The 20,836-nt window shown below is 43.0% G+C and overlaps 1 protein-coding gene across 3 annotated transcripts; it reads left to right on the forward strand.

Annotated features, from left to right (window-relative positions):
- The first annotated feature begins 1,417 nt into the window (after window positions 1-1,417).
- Window positions 1,418-20,420, forward strand: bag6l (BCL2 associated athanogene 6, like). Of its 3 annotated transcripts, XR_003215842.1 has the most exons (17): window positions 1,418-1,653; window positions 2,076-2,138; window positions 2,309-2,604; window positions 2,819-2,897; window positions 3,403-3,707; window positions 11,398-11,647; window positions 11,728-11,897; window positions 12,254-12,307; window positions 12,402-12,504; window positions 12,873-13,003; window positions 13,092-13,226; window positions 13,692-13,754; window positions 15,874-16,059; window positions 18,119-18,226; window positions 18,427-18,573; window positions 19,186-19,356; window positions 19,390-20,420. XR_003215842.1 is itself a non-coding variant. In XM_019355866.2 (16 exons), the coding sequence occupies exons 1-16, from the start codon at window positions 1,461-1,463 to the stop codon at window positions 19,282-19,284; spliced, it is 2,382 nt and encodes a 793-aa protein (XP_019211411.1). In that variant the 5' UTR covers window positions 1,418-1,460; the 3' UTR covers window positions 19,285-20,313. The 3 variants fall into 3 exon arrangements, 2 of the variants coding, with proteins under 2 accessions (XP_019211411.1, XP_003459863.4); XM_019355866.2 differs by having other exon boundaries at window positions 19,186-20,313; XM_003459815.5 differs by having other exon boundaries at window positions 12,873-12,997; window positions 19,186-20,313.
- The last annotated feature ends 416 nt before the right edge of the window (window positions 20,421-20,836 follow it).

A 20,836-nucleotide genomic window follows, 5' to 3' on the forward strand; every position in this document is an offset into this window, starting at 1 on the left:
TTAATTTTTAAAGGTAGGGTGACCATATTTTGATTTCCAAAAAAGAGGACACCTGGCCCAGTCATGAAGAACTTTGATAATACTGTTTGCCTAAAGAAAAATTTAACATATTTAAACGATGCCTTCTCTGTGCGGTTAATGAATGGTGAAACAAAAATGTCATATAGGCTTTTACAAGTCAACAAGGGCAAAAAAATAACTTAAAAACCTCTGGAATTAAATAATGGTACAGAGATAAGGCCTCATCTGTATAAGAAAAATTACCAGTACCGGGACGGTACGAGGGAAATTTCTTTTGCAGTTCATCTGAAAAGCTGCAGTTGCGCGTTGGCATCTTTTAAACATCACCAGGCGCACTACTGTGCGCTGTCTGACCCGTCTGTGAGCACAGAACAACAACTCACAAAGCCGCAGCTCGGGGATGACGTCACACATATGGGTCCTCTGTAGAAAAACCCAGACATTTTCATGAACCTCGAAAATCCCCCCGGACAGAACGTGAAAAGTGGACATGTCCGGGGAAAAGAGGATGTTTGGTCACCCTATTTAAAGGTCTATTAGTTTTTAGTTCTTTAAAGACCTGCTTTACAAAATTATATAAACATATTTTTATGGTAGTTTCATTTTAATGGAAAGGATAAATATCAACCAATCCAGAAAAAACACATTACATAAAAGTTATATATTAAGATCGTGGAGTGGCCTATCCAGTCTCCAGACCTCCGTCCTATAGAAATATAAACAATTTAGAGAGTTCCTATATAGATGAGTGGGACAAAACCCCTCCTGAGATTTGTGCAATCCTGGTGACCAACTAAAAGAAGTGTATGTTTATATATATTATTATAAATTAATATCCAGAACTTTAGAATGAGTATTACTGTCACCATGCACTGTGACTGATTTTTGAGGTTTAGCTCTTATATTAACCATAGGAGTGGGGAGTGTCCATAAAAATAGATTTTTAGTAATGTCTAAATGTTAATACTAGAGACTCCTTTTTAAACCTGAAGGGTAGAAATAATATTTGGACATTATATTATTATTAAAGTGTTACATTATTTTTCAGAATTTCGTATGTTGACCGATAGTATGAGGGAGGTGCAACTATCAGGGCAATGTTATCTGGTACCTCTCAGTGGTTGGATTCATTACTCATAAAAAAATGACTTATTACTTGCACAAGCAAGGAAGCAACAATATCATTGATTGATTAGTAACTTTAATGCATTACATTACTGCAATGTAAGCAAATGTGCATTAAAATAGTGTGCAGATTTGTAAAGCAATGTTTGGACCTGAAAACGCAAATGTCAACATTTGTTTACGAAGCAGAAGGAATTTATCAAAGGGCTTCAGGCAACTTTATACATCAGTGTAACTTGTAAATTTTTTCCCTGCCTTTGTCACAAACGTTGAAATAAATTTCTCACCAGATAAATTTGGGGACAACAGTGACCATGACGTCTAATGGTAGACAAGCAACTGATGGACAGCAACAAACCTTTCAGGGCACTGACCAATCAGATCAGCAGGCTACAGACCAGACTCTGCCTCTTCAGGCAAATGGGACCAATCGAGGAGGACCTAGAGTGATCCGGATCACACATCAGACGATGGAGCCTGTAGTCATGATGCAGATGAACATTCATGGTACGTGTGCTCCAGTTCCTTCATAGGAACTGGACTGTAAAATCTAGGACTGTACACATGAAGTTCTGCAATTTGTCTGATGCCAGTATTATACATGAAACTGTTCTAAAACAGAGGTTAAACTCTTTCTTTGGTTATTTACTGTATACATTTGTTTATTTGGATAAATAGGTCTTATCTAATTAAATCAAACAATTACAGTAATCTGCAAACATTATTTTCAGATGGGTCACAATTTCATTATTGTGGATCATTTAGAAATCTGGGTCGATCTATTGATCTTCTAATGGCTGCTTTCATTAGCTGAAATGAGTGTGTGCACATTACATTTGAAACAGCTATTGCGTGCTCTGTGGTTATTTTTGATGAGTGTATCAGTTCCCCTGCTGTGAAGCTAAAAGAGTTGTGATGTTGTTGAATAGGTGAATCAGCTGCAGGGTCTCAGATACCAGGACAACCAAATGCCGCAGCTACTCGACAACCTGGTGAGTGAAATGTCAACATTCATTTTCTTGGCAAATGAATGTTGATTTCGTTGGTGAGTTGTTGCTTAAACAGTGCAGTATAGATGTTTTCCCCCTTTTTGTAACACCTTTGGCCAAGTTGACTTCAAGTGCACTCACTCAATTAAGTTTAGTCCTCTCCTTGTTCTCAGGCACAGCACCTGCCCACTTCACAGAATTACCTCCTGAGTTCATGCAGGCAATTGTGCACCAGTTTTCTCACCAACCCACTGCCATGGCTGCTGCGCCCTCATCAAGCCACCCAGTGCACATGATTTCTGGTTCTGACTCAACACCCAGTGCACAGACAGCTGCTTCACCGCTGCTCCCCAACACCCCTGTACAGGGTAGGGTAGTCCTCACCAGGCCATCCTTGTCCACCCACATCAACCAGCCTGTGGGAAATACCATCAACCTGAGGGCTACAGGTGGCCAGCAACCAGGACAGGTAATCCACCGCAGAGTGTGAGGAGATACAGATTGAACATCACAAACATATTGTTCTTAAAAAGTGACACACAAATGATTTGATTATCGACTGTCAGCTAATTTTAGAACCTTCCGATACATCTTACAACGCACTGAATTATGTAGAATAACTGTTGTGCGATAAGCATATATTCGCTGGTATAGCTCTACACTCTTTGCCTTTTTGTAAACAGGGCATGGCTCTGGGTCCCTCCTCTCTCACCCAGATGATCAGTGGTCTGGTTGGACAGCTTCTGATGCTGGAGCATCCAGGTCAGTGTCATTGGTGTCACATGGCATCACTTCCTTTTCCTGTTACAATGCACAGTGGTATTTTTGTGTAGCTCATCTGTGTAGCCAGTTTAATTAAAAGCTTTTTTTCACAGTATTCATTCACTGTGTCTTTAGAGATTCACTAGGTTAGCTTAGCGTATAGCTGACTGACTAGCAGCATGGGCTCTTCACCTGTCCTTCCTGCACTTTCATGCTCAGTGTGTCAGATGTTTAGTTACTTCTCAGCATCCTTTACTAAAAACAATACTTCTAATAAATGTAGCCTGTTTACAGCTCTGAATGCCAGGATAACTGATAACCTGGCTTCACACCCTTGGAAAGAATCAGTAAAAAAAGTAGGATAAAGGGCATATAAACAGTGTCTCTAAAACAAACTGTGTGACGACTAGTTTGGGGAGCAATAAAAATAATAGTAATATTGACTTTTATCAGTATTGGCCTCAAAAATGTAATATTATTTTTTTGTGTTTTTCTAACTCTCTAGGTGATCCTTCAGCGAACTCTCAGTCCTCCCTGTCTACCTCTTCCATGTTTGTTTCCAGCACTGCTTCTCCTCCCTTTCCCTCAGCTAACACATCTGGACAGACAGCCACCCGCACCACAAGTACTACCTCAGTCGGTCAGCCAGGAGAGCCCAGCCCAGAGGGAAATATGGCTCAGCTCTTGGGATCTCTACTGGGAGCAGCAGGGTTGGGTGGTCCTGGCTCTGGATTGGCTCCATCCATCACTGTGACACTACCAGGGGTTCCTGGCTTCTTCCAGAGCGAGAGCGTGTCAGACTTGGCACCAGTGAGTTCAGATATAATGACAGAAAACTAGAATTAAACATTTCTGAGTAGGATGCACAGTTACTTTCTTATAAAGTAAAAATAGTATAAAGAAACTGACTTTAACATGTACACATTGGTACATTATGGCAATTGTGTATAAAATGAATACATTATAACTCAACTGCTTTTATTTTATACAAGTATTATGTCTATATCGTCTTGATGCATTCTCAATCATCCAGGAAAGTAAATCTCCAAAAGTTGAATCTGTTCATCTGGACGTAGCGTTTTGTGGGAGAAACGTTTCGTCACTCATCCAAGTGACTTCTTCAGTCTCAGCTGACTGCAGGTTTCCCCAAACCTTATAAACAGTACATTTTGGTTTGGGGAAACCTGCAGTCAGCTGAGACTGAAGAAGTCACTTGGATGAGTGACGAAACGTTTCTCCCACAAAACGCTACGTCCAGATGAACAGATTCAACTTTTGGAGATATTATGTCTATAACTAAAGTGTAGTAAACAAGTTAATATAAATTTTCAGAAGTGCTTGGTGGCTCCTGTTACGGGTTCAGATATTGAGGATGGGCACAAAAACAACCATGGTCCAGAAGAGTCGGTCAAACAATGATTTTTAATGAACACACGCGCGTGGGAGATGTACGCTGCAACATCAGCTGTAAATCTCAAAATGGTGGAGCATTGCTCAAACTCTTATAGCCTCTAGTGGCCCCCACCTAGTCATAAAAGCCTAAACATTCACATTCTTTCTCTCACACGGCGCCTAAGTTATGACCTTGGCTCCCTGTTTATCTGCTCCTGCTGAGATGGGGCAGAAAACCTCTCCGGTATGTTCTGTTCTCTTCTAATCAGACGAATAAGGCCATGACTCTCTAAACACAATATTTCTTCTAACTCAGCAGTATAATGCATCATAAAACAATATCATTCATTCACAATAAATCAGCAGTCCAATGTAATACAAATCAGTTTAACAAATGTAATAGTTATCACCTTCTTCTAATTCAGGAGAATAATGCAATCTAAAACTACATAATATTTTCACCATCTTTAATTAGGGGTATAACATGGCATAAGGTAATATTATAATCCCACACTGCCCAGTTCACTTTCAGATAAAACCTCCTTAATAAGCAGACTTGTTTGTCCTGAGAATTCAGGGTTTTCCAATTAGACGATCTTTATGTAAATATTTTTTAACTTTTAAATGCTAACTTTCTGTCTTCAGAAAGCTCTTTCTTTGCCCTTTTCACACCTACAGCTAATTTCACCCATTAATCCAATATGGATGTAGGATTTGACTGTGGGGAATAAGCCAGAGTACCTCGATGGTAGAACATCCAAACTCTACACAGAAAGGCACCAGGTGGTAGATTCAAACCCAGGAATTTCTTGCTTTGACCCCACAGTCCTAACCAATGCACCACTGTGCTGCCCGTGTGCGGTCTTTTAGCCAATCAGAGGTCACATGATTCTTACGAAGACGGAATGTGGTGTTGCAGATTTGCAGTACCTGATGGCAAAAGGGTGAAACAAACAAAACGAGTGTCATCAATGTTAATTTCACAATAATGATTCTTATATCTGCACATCTGTTACGTCCCCACATGAAGTGCTGCAAGGCCATCAGCAGCGCTAGGGCTTCCTTCTCTATGGTGGAGTAGTTTAGCTGATGGCGCTTGAACTTTACATAATAGTAGCAGACCGGGTGACACACACCCTCTGCGTCGTCCTGTAACAGCACCGCACCAGCTCCGGTGGCACTGGCGTCAACTTCCAGTTTGAAAGGCTGAGAGAAGTTGGGGGCTGCCAAGACCGGGGCACTGCAAAGGAGAGATTTTGCAGCCTCAAATGCATGCTGGCATTCCCCTGACCACTCAAAAGGGATTTTGGGGCTACATAGCCTTGTCAAAGGGGCCACAACTACTGCAAAGTTCTTGCAAAAACAGCGATAGTATCCAGTCAAGCCCAAGAACCGCTTTAGCTCCCGCCTAGTGGTTGGGGCCGGGTAGCTGAGGACAGCCTCGACTTTCGCCTCCACCGGGCGAACCTGCCTAAACCCACCTGCTTTCCCAGGTACGTGACTGTTGCTTTGGCAAATTCGCACTTAGCGAGATTTAGAGTTAGCGTGGCTTCGGCCAATCGCTGAAACAGTGATTGCAGGATGGCCACATGCTCTTCCCACGTGTCCGTGTATATCACTACATCATCCAAGTACACTTTACACCGAGGCACATCCCCCAACACCAGCTGCATTAAACGCTGAAATGTGGCCGGAGCATTTTTCATGCCAAACGCCATCACGGTGTACTGCATGAAATGGTCGGGTGTGACAAATGCAGAAATGTCAGAGGCTCTGGGGGTCAGAGGCACCTGCCAATACCCTTTAAGAAGGTCCAGTTTGGAAATGTATTTGGCAGGACCTATATTGTCAATGCAATCCTCCATACAAGGAAGGGGAAAAGAATCAGAGACGGTCACTGCATTTACCTTGTAGTCGGTGCAGAAACGTGGGGTGCCATCAGACTTAGGCGTAAGCAAACACGGGGAGCTCCAAGGGCTGTGGCTTGGTTGTGCCAAACCGTTGTCTACTAAATAACTGACTTCCTTCTTCATCACCTCGCGCTTTCCCATGGGGCAGCGGTACGCATGCTGTTTGATTGGGGGTTGCATCACCAACGTTGATATCATGTTCACAGACACTAGTACGCGAGGGCACATCACCAAAGAGAGAAGGGTAGGAGTGCAGTAGGCTAAGCACATCGTTGCACTGTGAAGGTGAAAGATGAGACAAGTGGGCCGTTACCTCGGCTAAATAAGCCGAATTCGCCAACCGCCCACACTGTTGTCCCTCAGATAGCATTTGCAGATCATCGTCAGCACTCGCCTCTACGCTCAGCACGGCAGCAGAGACAGAACTGGGGGTTGCTGTGCTGGCAACAGTCTCGTGGGTTTCCCTATCATGGTAGGGCTTCAACATGTTAATGTGACACAGGCGAGTTTTCCACCTGCGTTCTGGGGTACTGAGGACATAATCTGTCTCGGACACCTTCCTCACTATAACATACGGTCCCGCAAAACGGGCCGAAAGAGCAGAACCAGGCATCGGTAGCAACACTAGGACTTTGTCTCCAGCCTGAAAATGTCTTTTTACAGCTTTTCTGTCATACCATTTCTTCATGCTTGCCTGGGATGCACACAGGGCCTCTTTTGCTAATGAGGTAGCTTGTTGCCATCGATCCCTACACGTTGACAGGGGATTTCTTTAAATCACCCTGCCGCTCTTTCTTTAGCCAAGACTCCTGAGTTTAGAAAACACAAACACTGCAGTTCTTTCACTCGCGAGGGCAGTCATGAACACAGGATCTGCGCCCATTGACTGTCCGCGTCCTTTATTTATACTTTTCTGTGTGAGTGTGTGTGTGTGTGTATGTGTGTGTGTGTACAAAGGCAACAACGTCATTTAGAGCAGCGGGTTTTTCCCCTTCTCTTCATTTGCATGTTCTCGTAAAAGAGCTGAGCTTGGTCTTCTCTACATCTAAATGTTCAGAACAACAGGATGCGGTTAGTATCTGCATAAGTTCAGCACACAAGTTACTAGGCAAAAGGTTATTTAAACATGTGCTTAATCACAAATAATGAAAGGATACATTTCATGTAGCTGATCACATATATACAATTTTCTCTTGACACACGTCTTCACAAAATCTACCACGTTAGTTTTTGGAACACCCCCACTAAGGAACTTCTCTTTCAACACCTTTAGTGGGCCCCGCACATCGTGGCCAAACACAAGGGTAGCCGGGCTGACCCCTAAGGACTCCTGCTTGGCATCGCGTATCGCAAACAGCACAAAGGGGATGCCTTCATCCCAACTTTTGCCCGTGTCATGGCAGTACTTTTTCAGCATGGCCTTAAGTGTTTGGTGCCAACGCTCAAGTGCACCCTGCGTCTCTGGGTGGTAAGCACTAGACACGGAATGAGAAATGCCAAGGGAGATTAAAGTCTGTTTAAATGCTCGGGATAAGAAGTTAGTTCCCTGGTCCGTTTGCACTGTTTTTGGGAGACCAAAGGTGGTAAAAAACTTGATTAGCGCCTTAGTAATGTTTGCAGTGGTGATCCTCCGCAGAGGAATTGCTGCAGAATACGGTCATATGTTTTAGTTATCCCCAAATGTCCTGACCATGAATGGTCATGGGCTAATTGTAGCACATGCTGACGCAAACTAGCCGGGACCACTATCTGTTGGACTACACTCCAGTCCTCCCCTGGCTTTGAGGTCCACCTGCGCATTAACAATCCATCACAAACAACAAATGTCTGCTTCCTGTCTCCTGTCGGACCATCACTCTCATCTACAGCGGCAAAACATTTGGCTAATGACGGGTCCTTTTTCTGAGCGATCATAAGGGCCTCCTGCGTGAGGAGAGGGGGGGCTGCAGGTTCAGGAGCAGGCTCAGCTACTTCTTGAGCCAGTTCCTTGGCATCAGGACCCACCTCCTCCTCGGAGGGCATCACATCCTTTTCCAAAATAGAGCCGACCACTGACTCTGACAAGTCAACCACTTCTTCCTGCCGATGGGCGTGTGACCGGGTAAGAACACCTACAGGAAATACATCCGGGTGCTGCCGGCTTAAAGCATCTGACAAAGGACTTGGGCCAGGGGTCTTTGTGACCTCTGGGGTAGGATAAACCTTCCCACCTGCAATGTCATTGCCCATTATGAAATCCACGCCATCAATCGGGAAGCAAGGACACACAGCCACAGGAAAAACACCACTTACTAGGCCACTCTGCACCCAAATATGATGGAGGGGGGCGGGCACCTAAGTCATCCCAACGCCTCTAACAATAACATCAGTACCGCTGGCAGTCTTTTCATCAAAGGCCAGTGCACTGGCCAGTATGAGGGACTGTGAGCCACCTGTGTCACATAAGATGGTCACAGTACACTCATCTTTAGGCTCACCAGAGAGCGACACTGCTCCTTTAAAAATGAAGGGTTTAAAGCATTCATCAGGAGTCTCAGTGCTAAGGGGTCTGTTAACAGGAGAAGCGATTTTAATCAGCCCCATCCCTTTTGACTTATGTGGTGTTGAGGCTGGCTGCCTTCGCCTGTAGGCCTTGCAGTCTGCTATTAAATGGCCAGATTTAAAACAGTAAAAACATTTCCGGTCTGACCTGGGACGAGGCACAGGCACCTCCCCCCTTGTGCCTTGCTCACCACTAGCACCGCTAGCCTTCGCTAGTGTGTCTCGTCGCTCTTGCTTAACGATACTGGCTTTATGGACTGGTGCGAACTCGTCAGCCAGTGTCGCGGCCTGCTGCAACGTGGAGACTTTCTGTTCATTCAGATATACTGCCGTGCGCTCGGAGACGCAGTTTTTAAATTCCTCAATGAGAATTAACTCCCGTACCGAAACTAGGTCTGCAGCTTTACAGGCCATACACCATCGGTCAAAGAGGACACTATTTTCCCTTGCGAAATCCAGGAAGGATTGACCCTGCACCTTTTTCAACCCCCGAAACCGCTGCCTATAAGCCTCGGGGACTAGTTCGTAGGCTAACAGGATAGCACTTTTTAGTTTGTTGTAATCCAAACTGCATTCAGCGGACAACGAGGAACAAACCTCCTGTGCCTTGCCCACCAGCTTGCACTGCAGCAGGATGGCCCACGCATCCCGCGGCCAACGCAAGGCTGTTGCTATCCGCTCAAATGATTCAAAGTAAACCTCCACCTCAGTGTCACGAAACACAGGGACCAGACGACTATTCCTGCCTACATCAAACTGCACCTCTGTCTGTGACAGCGAGGCCGCCACAGGAGGGGAGGAGGCCTGCTGGAGTTCCAGCTGTCGCAGCTTGACCTTAGTCTCCGCCTCCACCTTCTTCAACTCAACCTCCCTGGCCCTAGCCAGTTCCGCGTCCAAACGCCTAAGCTCTATTTCCCTTTTCAGCTGGAACTCTCTCTTGAGCTGCTCCTTTTCCAGCTGGAGACGAGCCAGACGGACTTTGTGCCTAGCATCCTGCTTAGAACCCTCTGATGACTGGGTGGAGAGTGGATCAAAACGGGGCAGCGTCATTGGCCCGCCCTCGGGCAGCCCCTGGCCCACAGGTGTAGACACTGATGGTTCTACGACCTGGCTTGGAACATGAGGCGCTGCACTTGGTCCAGCCGGACCGGGTGTGCTCGGGGTTGCATTACAACCACCCCCTTCCCCAACAACCCGGACACCAGAGCGGCCTTCAGCTCCGCTTTGTGTAGACCAGTGGAGACACTGATCCCGTAATGTGTTGCCACCTCCTGCAGATCCCTCTTCCTACAAACATCCAGCACAGCGAGCGACGGCTTTGCCGTAAACCCAGCAATATCAAAAGTGGCCATGAAAACTTAAATTGGCCCAAAACACATAAGATAACCACCCAAGGGCCACACAACCCCTTTACTACCCAACCAAAAAAACCAGGCAAAACAAAATGTGTTGTGTCAAGTCAACCATTAACTAAAATACTACCAACCCTCTCCCCAGTCCTGCCTACTCAGAATCTAGCCTCACCTAGCTTCTGGAGCGTACCAGGCTCGAGGCCACTTTAAAGGCAAATCATCAAGTGCCGAAGGCACCGAAAAGCCTACCCCCAACAGAGAATTAATCCCCACCCGGGTTTGCTCCGAAAATAACAAAGGCAAAACAAAAAACGAGTGTCCGAAGGAAGAGCAAACGCTCAGCTAGACACTCCCCTGTTCTAGCCAGGGAGAGCAGCAGCTAGTCAAATGACCCTCACACAACACACAAACACCTGTTCACAATCGTAACTCCTTTCATTCCGATCCCGGACGAGCCCCCACTTTGTTACGTCCCCACATGAAAGCTAGGCGAAGAGGGTGGGGGACAGTAACAGTTGGATCCGGGCTGAAATGAAAAGAACGCCAGGCAGAGGTATTTAACACAAAATGAGTCTTTATTATAATCAATTAACTCAATAATCATATAAATGGTAACAACAGAAAGAGACAGCACCGCTGCTTTAATGATAACTCAGACAGGTCAACCCAAAGAGAATGGTGACCACTTCAACAAAGAAAACAACTATAAGGCTTCAACAGAAAAAGACAGCAACGCTGCTATTAGCAATAACTAGGCAGGCCAAACAAAGTAATAGAGGCCGCCGTCACTCAAACAAAACCACTGCCCAGTTGAGCTACTCACAACAAGCCACGCATGGTGGGGCTGGTCTCTCACACACACTCTCTCACTCACTCACACACACACACACACACACACACACACACACACACACACACACACACACACACACACAGCAGGCCTTTTCCACACCTAGGCTGGAAACACACACTGACCAACACAGAGGAAAATCCACCAGAAGCCTCTCCCACCTCCACACTGCTCTCCTTCAGCTTATATCACCTCTGAGGGTAATTGGTGGTCAACGAGGGCAGATGAGCAGTAGGTGTGTTCTAAAGGAGAAGGCAGGGGCAGAGGGAGACAAGGGGAGGGGCAAGAAAGAAGGAGGAGGAGAGGGAGAAGACAACACCACGCCCACACACTCCCACAGCCTCACAGGATGTAACAACATCTAAAGAACTTCGTGATGTCTATCTGTTTATGCGAACCTTAATATAAAGACAGTTTGTACCAGTTAATGAGCAACGGGTGTTGTGTCTGCACAGCCACCTGCCCCTGGCCCCAGGGCCTCACTTCTTCATCAGACCATTGGTCCTGCTCCCTCTCAGACCAGCAGCAGCCCAGCCGGAGACTCTCTGAGCCCAGAGCTGTTCTCTGGCATCATGCAGGGAGTGCTGTCCACCATGATGAGCTCTCTTGGGGCACAGCAGAGCAATGGAGAAAGCATTGCCCAGTTCATCCAGAGACTGTCCCAGACCAATAACCTGTTTGTTCCTGGCTCTGGGGATGCAGTGGGTGAGTCCTTGAATGAAGATATTGTGCCTAACACGTTCTTGCAGTTCACACTAATCATGGTGGTTGTTATCTCATGGTAGGGTTCTTTGGGGACCTGCTCTCCCTGGTGTGTCAGAGTTTCTCTATGGTGGATATGGTGCTGTTGCTTCATGGGAACGCCCAACCTCTGAGTCGCATCCGGCCTCAGCTCACAGACTTCTTCACTGAACACTATCTCCAGGAACAAGAACCTACTGATGCCAACATAGCTGTGAGTACTATGTAGAGTTAATGTAATGGCATCAGTTCTTTCTTTATTGTGATAGTACTGTTGTTCCTCTCCTGTACAGGAAAAACTTCCATCATGACGTCATGTGCATTTCACACAGCTCGTATTTTAATCAGTGTAACTCAAATAATCTTTAGTCACAGCCCTAATGTCACTCATGAAAGATCCACTGTGCTCAATCTATGTAAAATACATTATTAAAAAAAAGGCTGCGGCTAGTATGAAGCAAGTCAAGGAACTGGCTTTCAAAATGTTTTAATACAAATTCCACATTAACAAAAGTAGTGTCATAAAATTAAAATTGAATGAAAAAATGTAACACATTATTCTCCCTCCAGGCAGCAGCTGAGGACCTCATCAATGGACTTGAGCATTACATAGCTGAGAGCTTTGTAAGGGCAATGTCTTTTACACACAAACATAGTAATATGGACTCTAATTTCTTGTGACATGTGCACATAAGTGAGTGCTGTGTATTGCGTCTAGGCCACAGTGACAGTGCGTGAGGGAGTGGACATAATTCAGACCAACCTGTCTTTCTTCAGACAGCAGTTCACGCGAATGGCCACACATATTCTTCGCTGCAACGGTAAGTTCACTTAGATTGCAAGAGGGAAAAGGTAGGGAAAAGAGGGCATTAAGAACTGCTTACATGGAACATGGAAGGATTTGAACTAAAACCCTTTTCAGACATGGTATATGTGGCATTGAGTGCGTTCAATGGCTGAAAGCTGGGGACCAATTTGTTGTGCATTATGGAATAACTTTAGTTTATTTCAACCTTTGATGTTTGATCTAGTTGCTCAAATGTATCACCTCCAAAGAGGGGCATCTGTTCACAACAGTATTTTCTTATCTTAGTATTTTGTGTAGCTAGAATGCTTCACTGCACTGATTTAAAGATGCAGAAGTATGAATGGTTTTATATTTAGGTTTTTTGTTTTTTTCATGCCGCAGATCACATGTTTGGCCCCCGCCTGCTGTTGCTGTGTACTCAAAGCCTGTTTGAGTGCCTGGCTCTTAACCTGTATTGCCTGGGAGGAGAACACAGAGCTCTGACTGCTGTCATCAACCAACACATTGTTTGTGTACATCTTCAGTAACACATCATCATGTGCTTTGCTCATGGCACAGATTGGCAGCTGCCTATTACTGTGTATTTCTGTGTTTGTGCAGAGGAGGATGTCTGCAGAAGTCAATCCCAGTCTGGTGAACTGGCTGACCAGCATGATGTCTATGAGGCTGCATATCATTCTGGAGCACAACCCAGTTACTGAGGACCAAATCCAACATTACATTATCCATTTACAGGTAATTAACAAAAACAGTCTGGAACAGATTTTTTTGTCCTTTATCCAGCTGCTACTAAAGCCACATTATCTATGTAGATAGTTTTTGTCAGTGCAAGCAATACAGACACAGTCAGGTCCCAACATAGCTGAAAAAGTAATCAGAATTAGAAAGACTTTATTTATCCCCAAGGGAGAATTAAGATACAACAGAGCAGCATGACGTTAAAGATAAGGACAGGGCATAAACAGGCAATAAGAGTGAGATGATAAATACACAGAATATACAGCATATAAACAGTTTTAAAATTACACAGTTTTAAAATTAAGGGTCATGATCAAACAGAAATTTGAATACCCATGTAATCCAATTTGACTCTGTCTACAATATGACCTGTTCCAACAGCGGACTAAACTACTAAGTTTAAATCTGTCATTTGAGTAATTAGAATCTGATTAAGTTACATTTCCTGAAATTTTATTTCAGGAAGAGTTGGGCCAGAGGACGGAGACTGAGGTGGAACAGCCATCAGAGTGTGCAAGTGTGGAGGTGAGTTTTTACTTATTTTGGGTTTTTTGTTTTTTTCTAATTTCAGCGAGTCTGACTGCTTCTTAATGGATCCATTTCATGTATCTTGCTATTTACCCATCAGCCTGTAAGGCCATCTCTTTCTACTGAAGATGTAGATCTCTAAGATAACCTTACAGTTATTGATTTGCATTCTAAAGATGGCATTAATCACTGTAACAGCAGGAAATAGGACATTTGTTGGGGATTCGGCTGAATCCACATTTGATTTTATAGTAATATCAGATAATCAACTAGCATATCTGTTTGTGTTAATAGGCAAATATCAGCTAGTAGAGTTCATTGAGGTATTTTTTAATTAATGACAGTAGAAAGAAAATATCAGGATCTGGTACATAAACTAGTCATTAGTTTTAGGCTTGGTTTGTCTTTGCACATGATAAGAATAGAAATGTAGAATATCACCCTATAATTTTAGAATTTTTTTTTTGTAATAAAAATTACAGAAAATGAAAGGGTTCTCATTACTGTCAAATTGCCATTACTTCCACTACACCAAGATGGGCAGTTTTTTGTTTTTTTTTTAATTACTGGACATTGTATCAGTTCAGTCATAACATATGATAAAGATTCATGTGGAGACATTTTGTACTTGTGAAACTGTCAAAATTAGAGTAGGTATGAGTAACTGAAAAATAATCTTGTATTTTAGTCTGGATTATATAATGTTTTTTATTAATGTTTAAATCAACCATTATACTTTCTCTCTGTTAGGGATATGTACTCTAGCCACATGCAGCACAGTTTGTGTCTTAGAAGTACAAATGTAATTCAGTCTAATGGAATGACATGAAAGGCTCATGTGCTCACTATGGCTGCAACTAGAGATTATTTTGGTCTGCCAATCTGCCAATTTTTCTTCGATTAGCCGATTAGTCAACGGTTGTTTTAGTAACTCTTATCTCCGCTTCCTGTGAGCAAACCTCCTGTTCTAGGCTTCACCTGCTCAAGTCTGCTCACCTGTGAATATCACCCTGTTGTCTCGTCACACAGCAAATTATAGTAATGACCCAGGAAACATATGAATTTGAAAATAATCAAATGTATTTTTAACATTACTCAATAAGACCATCAGAATAAAAATGAAATAAAAAATACAAGTGATACAAATTAAAGGGCTAAAATGGTTTCTGTCCATAAGTTCAAATAAAGCTTCAAATTAAGTCAAAAATATTTCATTTTTTTCAGTCCAGAATAACAAGTTTCAGTAAACAGATGATGTTCCCAGCTGCTGATAACCCGCTAAAGATGCTCTCTGTCATGACTTCAGCCATGCAGAGGGGCATGAGCCTCTAAACAGCACACTCATCTATACTCAGCCTGTGCTTTCATGGGCAAAGACTGTTACGAATCACAAATGTGGTTAGTTTGGTTTCTCAGATGGTGTAGTGTTCAATGCCAAATAAGATGTTTAACTGATTATATATTGGCCCCACCCACAGATTAAATGTACCTAACGTTGAGTTTTACTATTCAGAATAAATGCTAATATTAATGTGAGGGAAAATAAAATAGGAGACAGTGTGGCTACTCCTTTTTGATTGGCATTTTCACTCATTAGCTAACAAAACTGAAATGGTGTTTGCTTAGCAAGCATCGTCCTGAGAAGTTTCCCACAGGTGAGGTAACAGAAACAGTGCTGTACAAACATTAACATAAACACGTATCAACGCGATGCACTAACTGAACTTTCTAAAACAGAGTTGATGTCACAGCTCCAGGGTGCCGCGTTTTCGATGCTCATGCACTGCAGTAGTGCTGTCGTGGAAGGAAGCTATCCACAGTGTGCATTTAACTTTATTTGTCTTCTGGTTAATGCTTTCACACTTTTTAAATCTCCATTTCCATTTTGCCGTTCGCGCTTCCTCGTTAGTATTGAGCGCAGTCTTGGCAGACGATATAGGTGAAACTGCCCCCATAGCTTCCTGTAGTGTATTGCAGTTATCAAATCACATTTACGTGGTATCAGTATATGACGCGTTGACAATAAAATTCCGCGTTGACAAATTTTTGTAGTTGATGTCATCAATTATGTCGGCGAATCATTGCAGCCCTAGTGCTCACTTCACCTCTCGGTCAGATGGAGGAGAGTTCGTCTCCATCTGCAGCCACTACAGCAGAGGAGGCCATGGTTTCCACTGGAGAGGGAGAAGCACCTCCATCTGGTTCATCTGTGGATGGTTCATCTCAGTGCTCCTCTGGGCCCCAAGCAGGACAGGACGAAGTGTCTCCTGAAATGGAGCCATGGGCAGCAGCTGTTCCACCTGTAAGGATGAGGTTTTGTTCTGTTTTTGTTTAGAGTTTATGCTTATGTTATTCCAGCACAGGTCATTAACAAACCTCAGAAATGGAACCACAGTCTTATCTTTTTTATTTTAGCAGTGCAAGCATATATTGACTAGATGGTCTGCATTGTCTTTGTCCTTAATGGGCAGGATTAACTCTGTAAAGATGATGCTACTTCCAAAATTTCTATATGTATTTCAATCCCTCCCCTTCATGATTCCCAAATCTTTTTTAAAAACTCTGGATTCCTTAATCACTTCATTCATTTGGAATGGTAAACATCCAAAATTGAGGAAAGCTGTTTTTCAAAGACCCAAGCTGGTGGAAGGCTTAGCCCTTCCTAATTTCCAGTGCTACTATTGGGCCACAAATATCAGGTGTATGCCCTATTGGCAAACACTACCACCTTGAACCATCATCACCTGTTTGGGTCACCATGGAGTCTTATTCGAACAGGAAGATTTCTTCACCTGTGACTTTGGGCTCATCACTTCCTCTTGCTTTGTCTTTACCTAGTAATAATAGAGTAGTCAGTCAGTCTCTTAGAATTTGGTGTCTGTTTCGGAAGAATCTTGGTCTCCGAGCTTTCTCACTTCAAAGCCCAATTGCACCCTGATTGCAGCAAACCACCTATTTGTTCCTTCAATGAGAGATAGTGTGTTTCACATCTGGTAGAGAAAGGGTCTAAACTCTTTTGCAAACTTATATGTAGATGGACAATTTGCAAGTTCTCATCTATCTACCAAACGCTGCTCAGTTTTTTCATTTTTTACAGGTCAGACACTATGACAGCACAATTCCCCCAAAACCTCCAGACAATCCTGTAGATGATTCTTTAATGGACAAACCAACCTCTAGGAGCATAATATCAGTTCTGTACAATTTAATTTCCAACTTGTAATATTCTTCAGTAGCTGCTATACAATCTAAATGGGAACAAGACCTTAACTTTCATATCACAGATGAACTGTGGAATTCTATCCTTGACCAAGTTCACAATATGTGCTCGACACTGACTGGTCCAGGGCTAAGTTGGCACTCATATATCGACAGGTGGACCCAACCTGTAGAGGGTGTAGGGGTGCTCCTGGTACATTGCTTCACATGTACTGGTCCTGTCCTTCATCAGAACTCTGTATTCCATACTATGTCTGAAGTCCTGCAGCATTAAATTAAACCAGATCCAACCTGTGCTATTTTTGGTGCGGCTCCGAACCTGACATTGTCAAACTCCAGTATTAAACCAGACAAGCTATTTTACTCAGATGAAAAGATTCTTCTCCCCCCTTGCACACGCAGTTGGTAAAAGATATAAAAAAAAACGTCCTGCATGGATTTAGAAAAAAATTAGACCGTTTTTGGAAAAGTTTTTGGAAAAAAAAATTATAAATTGTGGTCCCCTATCACTATCATCCTGTTAATCCCCCTGGACTTCTTTGAAAGGCTCACGACTATTGTCTCTGAGTAGCCCACAGATCCCCCCACCCCACCCCACCCCCAGACACACACAGACACACACTTTTTGTTTTCTGTGTATCTTGTTTAGTTGGGCACCCGGCTGCCAATTATGTGCTGTTTAATGTTTAATATTCTGAACTATTCTATATTGTGCATTGCACTGAAACTTTGTCTAATAAAAAGAGTCTTGGAAAAAAGAAAGTTCAGAGCAAAAAAAAAAAGCACCCATTCTCAGTCCCCTGAAATTTAGACATGGATGGCACTACGCTGGCAAAGTGACCTAATTTATTTTAATGAAACCACACTGTTTAAAAAATGAGTGACAGTCACTATAGTTACAGAATTTATTTGCCACTTAGCATTTGTTTTCTCCAGTGTGGTCTTCACAAAGGAATCTGTGGCAGCTCGTTATTCTTAGGAAATTTAAATAAGCAGTCCTGCATCTTCTAACATCCAGGGAAAAGTTGTTGGAGAAGGGCAAAGCCCTCTACAAATCTGTGATTTTCTTTTACACAGATTTTTAGCTACATATATGAGCAAAGTGACCATCACTTACAGTTGTGTAATAATACCTTGGTCAGGAATGGGTTCCCATCATCAGACATGACATGCTGTCTCAGAGGAAGATCAAAGCCCAGCCCCCACTGTCTGATGCGTACCTGCATGGGATGCCTGCTAAGAGAAGGAAGGTGAGAACTGCCGTTCACATTCCAAACTCACTGAACAGAAAAGTCTGATTGTGTCACAGATTCCTTCCTCACTTTTGTCAACCTCAACTCTAACAAAAAGACTGCATTCTTTCTTTGTATGATGGCAGACCTGCAGGCTTTTTTGATAATGAAAAATGCTGTTGGGCAGAGAAGGGTGACATTAGTGTTTCTACCCTTAGACGAGCCAGTGTGAAGGACCGCACCTGTCCCTGTCGGAGGCAGTTAGTCGAGCTGCTCGTGCTGTGGGAGTCCTGCCTGTCTCTGCCCCAAACAGCCTGCAGGTGGAGCTGGAGAGCCCAGAGATACAGGCCGCTTACACCAAACAGGTAATCAGCTGCTGCAAAGCTGATCTGGGATAGTATGATGTGAAATACCTTGATTTGAAGTTGAGAGAAGGAAGCACTCTGATTGATGAAAAGGTCACTAATGTGATGCAATAGTTTTTCCAGTCTAGAAAAACTATGTTGGCTTGAAAAGATCGTAGGTTGTTATTGTGAAGTGAACAGAAATGTTTCTCAGAGGCTTTTTTGCATTTAATTTTTATTGTCTTCAGAGAGTTTCTGTAAATGAAGTTGTTACTGGCAGATGTATAAGGATACAATTTCATCATCAGGCTGGATTAGCTTTAGCTTTATTAGCAGCCAAATAAAAAAATCATCAAAATCAAAACCAGGAAACCCAGGCTCCCGCTTTTAGTGCTTTTCTGTAAATGAACTTTAGAAGAGTGAGGAGGTCTATTGCCCCATTCAAAGGAAAGAATGAGAGAACCCAGCTTTTTACAAAACAATACAGTAGATAAATAGGTAAGTTTCAAAAGAGATACAAAAACCGTGGCAGCACCACCAGCCCTGGAATACACATCTTGTATTTCACTGTTCTAAATGTCCAGTTACTTTTGTCTGTAAGCTGCTGTTTCCCCTTCTGCATCCTCCTGCCAGGTAAAGTGTGACATCACAGAAAGAGTGAGAGATGATCCAGACTTTACCGGCCAGAGATTCCCCAACACACATCGAGCTTTCTCTATAGAAGACTCCTAGTCCCAGTCAAACAGCTTGTGCCACAGAGGAGCGGGATGGGGTGATGAAACCTACCCTGCAGCGTGAGACCTGCAGGGTAGGATACATGTAATGTGGCATACATGTAATACATGTAATGTGGCATAAGCAAGGAAGACAGCTGCTGACTTCACTTCCTCCTCTCCTGTGTCATGGAGACACAAGCTGCTGTAGTTTGTTTAGAATGGGAAAATCTGCAGACTCTTGCTAAAACACCCCACCTCCGACACCTCTGAGAAGGACCTGGTAGAATGACCTAACATCAGTGCAGAAGCAAACCGATCCACAGGATTCAAAAGGATCTAGCTTAATGTCAGAACTAATCCTCTGTGGTATGCAGTTTCTAATCAGTGTGGGCCGTCATACCAACGCTGGAGATATTATTAGTATATTACTGTATATTAGTTAGTGTTGGTGTCACTGTTAGGAAAGAACAGAGTCAGAATATTCTGAAAATAAAGTTTCATTAATCTGTGAAACAGATGCACAGTGAATGTGTAATCTGACCATGTAAAAGAATGTCAGAATTATAAAGATATCAAATATTGAGGTAAAGGCATCGTGCTTAATATTAGGAGAAAAAGTGTTACAATGTTGTTAACGAAAAAAATATTTTATGAGATAAAGTGTATTTATTGTTATAGTAAACAGTGATGGTGGAAAAAACTTGTATGAGGCAAAAAAAAAACAGGTGAGCACAAATTTATGCTAAAAAAGAATCACATGTTGTATGAACTTCTTAAACTATTCTGCTGTCAAACAGCAGTGGTCCTGATACACTGTAATACTGAGCAGTTCTGCCCTGTGTTATAAATGCATAGTAGCATAGAGCTTTGTCAGTTGCACTTTACCTTACCATATAAAGAATCGTGATTGTTGTTAGTATTTCCATGTCAGCTTTGTATTATTTTCACATCTTATCAATGTCAGTGAATCACAGGCTTGCACATTTTATTTTTTTGTATTTTAGAGCATTACGTGTAATTGACTCTGTTGTTGAGTAATACAGGATACAGCCCGTTCGGTGATATTTGTCTGATGTTAGAAAAGCTTTGTCAAACTGTCAACTGTTACTACCTGCTTGATAACGTCACTACAATAAATCCACTTTTAAATCAGTCTTTATCCATTTTTAGTATTTATCCATCTGGATTATTGGCTTGAAATGTCTTTCTGCTTGTGGCCTCTGACAGTGGACTCATCTCTGTGCTTGTCCTGCTAGACCTCAGTGCAGCGTTCAATACTGTTGACCATAATATTTCATCACAGCCATCAGAGCAGGCGTAGGTATTACAGATACTGTGCTGCAGTGGTTTGAATCATATCTATGTAATAGACTCAATTTGTTCATGGAAATGGGAGGTCCTCTTCACACACACAGGTTAATTACGGAGTTCCATACTACCCCCAGGCGGTATTATTGGAGGATATAGCATCCATCTAACCACCCAGCTTTGTCTATCAATGAAGCCAAGTAACACACACCAACTAGTTAAACTGCAGGAATGTTTTAAAGACATAAAAGGGGTCATGT

Source organism: Oreochromis niloticus, linkage group LG22 (assembly GCF_001858045.2).
Source record: "Oreochromis niloticus isolate F11D_XX linkage group LG22, O_niloticus_UMD_NMBU, whole genome shotgun sequence".
Taxonomy (NCBI): Eukaryota; Metazoa; Chordata; class Actinopteri; order Cichliformes; family Cichlidae; genus Oreochromis; species Oreochromis niloticus.

Coding starts and splice junctions, on each gene's coding strand:
- bag6l (XM_019355866.2), top strand. CDS start 1,461: ATGACGTCTAATGGTAGACAAGCAACTGATGGACAGCAACAAACCTTT. Junction 11,648..11,727: donor TGGCTCTGGGGATGCAGTGG/GTGAGTCCTTGA, acceptor ATCTCATGGTAG/GGTTCTTTGGGGACCTGCTC. Junction 13,004..13,091: donor TCAACCAACACATTGTTTGT/GTACATCTTCAG, acceptor GTGTTTGTGCAG/AGGAGGATGTCTGCAGAAGT.